Consider the following 5342-nt stretch of genomic DNA (forward strand, 5'->3'; position numbering starts at 1 on the left):
GTTGTAAAATAACTGAGAGTGTTTGTTTGAGTTCAGTCAAAGATTATTTCGACAGAGTCATCTTCTTTCTTGTGATAAGATGGTTCAGTAAGAGTCAAAACAAGTTTTTGAGGTTGTTGGAACATCTCATAGTTTGTTATCCATGAACTAGGCAAAATCTTCATAACATCACCTGTAGAGATTTGCCTTGGAATATGAGTGCATGTTGGAACTTGGGTAGAGTCTACCAAGACCAGTAATGCTTCTTCAACTGTTGGCAAAGAAAGATCCAGAGCGTAATTTTGGAGTCTGTATGTTATCTGGTAGTGAAGAGTAGCTCCAACAGAAGTAAGATCTTGGTCAATTCCAAAAAGTTGGAATAATTAAATATATATTTTTTTGCCAATTTTTAAATACATATAGTAATTTTAAAATTAAAATTGATTTTAAAATATTAAAAATATTTTAATTGATTTCATAATTAAAATCAAGTTTTTCCCCTCATCTTTGTCTCCTTCTTCATCTCACTAGATTTGTTCTTTCGTCCTTCTCCTCTCTTCTTTTGTTTTGTTTTTTCTTCTTGTTTTAATTAACATAGATTTTTCATATATTTTTAAATCAATCAAATTATTTTTTATGGTTTAAAATATATTTTAATCATTTTATAAAATACCTATAATAATTTTTAAATTAAAAAAATCATTAAAATATATTTAATTTTTTTTTGTATTTTTAAAATAATTAAAATATTTTTATATTTTAAAATCAATTTTAATTATTATTTTCATTTTAAAATTACTATAAGATTTAAAAATGACAAAAAATGATATATATTTAATTATTTAAATTTTTTTGTACTTTTCACCGAAAAAAAAGGTTTTAGTATTCTACGGTAAGTAAACACAAAGTTTGAGTGTTTGTACTGCACAATAAGTTAGGCTTAATGGTTGATATCTACCAAATGCAATAAAAAGTAACGTTTTAAGACACTGCAAAAAAAAAATTGGTATTCAAGTATAAAAAAAGTTGAAGTTTTAATACTTTAGCCAAAAAGTAATATTCTTAACAATATATATATGTATTATAAGGTCTTATATATTTTTTATTTTTCTTTTAAATTTGGGAAAGTAAAAATCATGAAAACCATAGCAATGTCCTATTTTGTATGGTGCTCATTTCCCATGGCCTCGTCTCACCCCCTTTAGAAGAAGCTACAAAAATTGCTAAATATATAAAAAGACCCACGTGGATGAAGGGTGTTGTTTTTGTAAAAAGTACGCACGAATGTACTTCTCCAGTGCCGCCCAAGACCACATTTAATTTCAATGCATTCTATAAAAAACTCCATTATGTTTCAGAGCTAAAACTGTAATATTATAGTGAAGGCATAGCAGTAAATATCCTCATTATTTTAAGCAACATCTCTAGTTTAACCAAACCTTTCTCATACCTCTCCATTTATGTTCATGTGAAAACAAATAACATGTGTGTATCAATTGAAATAGAAAATTTTGCAACAAAACTAAGTTGAATGAAAATACACTTGTGACTGATAGAAAGATAAATATGACGAAAAGCTTTTATATATATACACTTACATATTGTTGAAATACATTTGAACCATTTCGGTCAGATACAACAGAAATATACCAATCAATTTTAGTTCAGCAGAAGAAAAAACTTCACTTACAATTGCTTGACTTTCTTCAGAGAACGAGATGGTACATTCAGTATCACTACCATCTATTACAAGGCTGAATCCCATTTTGGGATAGCCTGAGTTTACTAATGACCCTTTCACTAAACAAACACAACATCATTATTGCAGATTTTGGTATCTAAATCGTGAAAACTTTCAGCTCTCAGGTTATTGAGAATTCTCTTAATTGTGATTACAGGCAAAATTGAAGAAAAAAGCACCAAATGCTTCTTCAAGGAAGAACTGAATCACTGCTTCAGACTTGCCTGCACAATACAAACTTTCCACTACATGAAACTGACCTCTTCATTGACATTGCTCCACTTTGAAATGATCTTCCATTTGAAGAACTACTACCTTTAAGTCTCTGCAACTTTTGATTCCCACCAACTCTCTTTTCTCTAACTACTGAATCCAATCTATTGTTAACCACGTCCAATTGCTTATCAGAATTCTCATCCGGTTCCACAACAAGAACTTTCAATAGAGAGAGATTAATCTTCGAAGCCGAAAAAGAATCCAAAGAAACAGACCTTCTACTTGGCTGTACTCTATCTGCTTCTTCATCAGAATTCTCATCTCTCTTTCTTTCCTCCCCTGTTCCCATCCTCATCTCACCAATTTGATCCTCGTTTTCATCACTGAATTCTTCATTATTGTCAGAAATCGCGATCCGGGTTTCTTCCACAGGACTGGAATTAACATCACTCGGCTCTGGGGAAGGCGTCCTGGCAGCCGAACTTGTTACAATTGGAGCTCGACACAAGGGGCAACTCGTGTGTGATCTTAGCCAAGTATCAATACAAGGGACATGAAAAGCATGACTACACTTGGGTAAAAGTCTAAGAGTCTCATCTTCTTGAAACTCACTCAAGCAAACCGAGCAATCAGTACCTTCAACAAGGCCTTCTTCTTTTTTATACTTCAAAACCGTGATCGAATCGATAATGGAGGGCAGTAAACCGACAGTCCTGATGTACCAGATGGGATGGTCAACCACAGGTCCATGATCTTCATCAAAAAACTCAAGGTGGGTTTCCTCCTGTTGTTGCTCAGGCTCGTTCCTTCTACGATTAGACCGACCAGAGTAATACCTCGTGTAAAAGACATAGCCACAAACAACTAGAAAACTGGCTGCAATAAGAGCTATTGTTACAGACAAAAAGATTGAAGCTTTGTGTGAATGGTGTGAGGAGACTGGATAACTTGGTGGAGGTATAAATGGAAGCTTACACTCTTTTGGGCATATAATAAAACACCCGGGAACGCAAATTTGTGGTTCTTTACTTTCACAATAGGGTTGACATATTTGGGTAAAGTTAACAGGTGGCTCAGCACCAACATACAATTTTCTATGAAGGGTAGCCATGTTTTGCAATACCCAATTCAAAATCGATTCACAGAAACCGAAACCATGAAAACCTAAGAGAGAGAGAGATGAATGAAAGAGGTGTTACCTGGTTGTTGAGCAAGAAAGGGACTAGAAAACGGATACAGGAAAATGGGTTGAGATTGGATGAAGGGATTTCGTCCAGAGGTGATCTTTGAATGTTGAACACAAATGGAGTATGTTAAGCCTTTCTTTTGACTTTTTCACCGTTGGTTGTTGACTTGTCTATTCTTGTTACCTCTTGGCGGCTCATCAAGGCCCTCTCTCCTATTTAATTATTTATTATTTTGTAGAGTAATCCAGAATTATCTTTTTCCTTTAGTAAATGAAGTTTCTTTTTACACAAAATTATCACATTTATATTTTTCAAATTGTAATCATTTACATTAATTTGGTTGATTAAAAAAATAGAATAAGAGATTTTAAATATAAATTTTATGTGTTCGTATATTATGACCAATGACATATTAATTTATCTTAAAAATTCATATAAAATAAAATTTTCTTATCTTTATATTCAATATTTCCAACATATCTCACTTACTATAAAGTAATATGTCATTTTATCTTTTTAATAATTAATGTTTTTTTTAATTATTTATATATTTGAATAACTAACATCTCACTAAGAAATATGGCATGTTAGAAATGGACAGGAATTTTTTATTCTAATTAGGTATAGTCAAATATGTGTATAAAGAATTAGCTATTAATTAAATTGACCCACTATTTCTATATAGATGCCAAATCATGTTTCTTTTTCAACACTCTAATTAGAGTTTAATAGTTTATGCTCATATAGTATCCAAAGGAGAAGAATTTGTGTTCCACACCATTTCTCTTGTTGAAGGGGTCACCAATTTTTTTAATTATTATTTTATATCTAACTTATCATATATTAATTTCTCTATTTTTTTTATTCACTAATGAGATAAGATGAGATGACAGAATAAGAAATGAGAGAAGTCCTATTAAAAAAAATTTGAAAGATGAATAATAATCTCTATACGAAGGTAAGACATTATAACAATAGGTACAAATATATAAAATAGAGAATCCATTAAAATATATTTTTGATGATTTTTTTTTATATATATTTTAAAAGTATATTTATTTTACATTATTCATTGCAAGTGTTTTTTACTTAAGCAAACGGAGGTCATAATAAGTTCACTCATCTCCATGTGTATTCTCCACAACTCATTCACCTTCTCTTTGTTTATTATTCTCCACTTTTACATTCTATATAATTATAAGCTCATCTATGTTTAATTTATTCTCATTATTAAAACTAGACTTAATTATCTCTTTTTTTTTTCTTGTTTTGATTTCCATAATCAATATCAAATCATTCTCATTGGATTCTATTTTCCATCGTACGTGTAAATTATTGTTGTTAAAAAGTATATGAGTTGTTTTTTATTCCATTAAATTTGTAATAAATGAAGATTTCGACTTTCAATTTCAAATAATTACATAAATGATATTTTATTATGTAAATTGGAAAACAATAGTATCCTCATCTCAACAATTAGACTCTTCTTATTCACTTTTTCTATTTTTTCTCCCACAAACTCAATCTTCCATAGAAGGCTAATAAAGAAAAATCTAAATCATTTTTTAGTTTATTATTGACTAAATTTATATTGATAATACTATATCTCTTTATTTCAATTTACAAACACAAAGAGCTTATTTTTATTTTGAAACCAAAGAGTTGAAATTGATATAAAAAAAATAAAGAACCAAAAATAATATAAACCCTAAAAAGAAAGATAGATTATCCTTTTAACATCTTTAACTCCTTTTAGCTTAATTTTCAATTGTGTTTTTTTTTTTTTCTATTTCTCCTATGCTCATTAATTTTTCAATATTTTTGACAAATTATTCCTCAATATCACATCTTTAATCAAATAAAAACTTTTCATTTAACAAATTTGGCCGACAACCAAAACTATTCAATTTAATGTTTCTCACTCAGTCACTATCATTTGTATGGCTCTAATTATCCACAAATGATGTGGAAGTTTCTTAAATGATAAAGCCCTCACTCTTATGCCATAGGTGATGTCACAATTCCATCAAAATTCAAAACCCAAGCTAAAGTTAAAGCTTAGCTAAAACTTAAACCAATTAAAGAATTCATCACAGCAGAGGAGGATTCTTACCTCAATTAACTAGCTACGGCCTCAAGCTGCCTTAAACCCAATCCTAGCTCCAATTCACAGCTTCAATCTCCCAAGCTATCACCTCAAAAATCCAAAGGACCCCAAA

General features: G+C 30.2%; 1 protein-coding gene across 1 annotated transcript; it reads right to left on the reverse strand.

The window, feature by feature from the left end:
• Positions 1–1529: 1529 nt before the first annotated feature.
• On the reverse strand, positions 1530–3446 carry LOC133781957 (RING-H2 finger protein ATL54-like). Its single transcript, XM_062221082.1, has one exon. It carries the CDS (start codon positions 3045–3047, stop codon positions 1935–1937), a length of 1113 nt encoding a protein of 370 aa, XP_062077066.1. The 5' UTR covers positions 3048–3446; the 3' UTR covers positions 1530–1934.
• Between the last annotated feature and the right edge of the window lie 1896 nt (positions 3447–5342).

The sequence above is a fragment of the Humulus lupulus genome, chromosome 6 (genome assembly GCF_963169125.1).
Source record: "Humulus lupulus chromosome 6, drHumLupu1.1, whole genome shotgun sequence".
Taxonomy (NCBI): domain Eukaryota; kingdom Viridiplantae; phylum Streptophyta; class Magnoliopsida; order Rosales; family Cannabaceae; genus Humulus; species Humulus lupulus.

Bases quoted from the DNA above. Each gene is read 5' to 3' on its own strand.
- LOC133781957 (XM_062221082.1), bottom strand. From the start codon at position 3,047: ATGGCTACCCTTCATAGAAAATTGTATGTTGGTGCTGAGCCACCTGTT.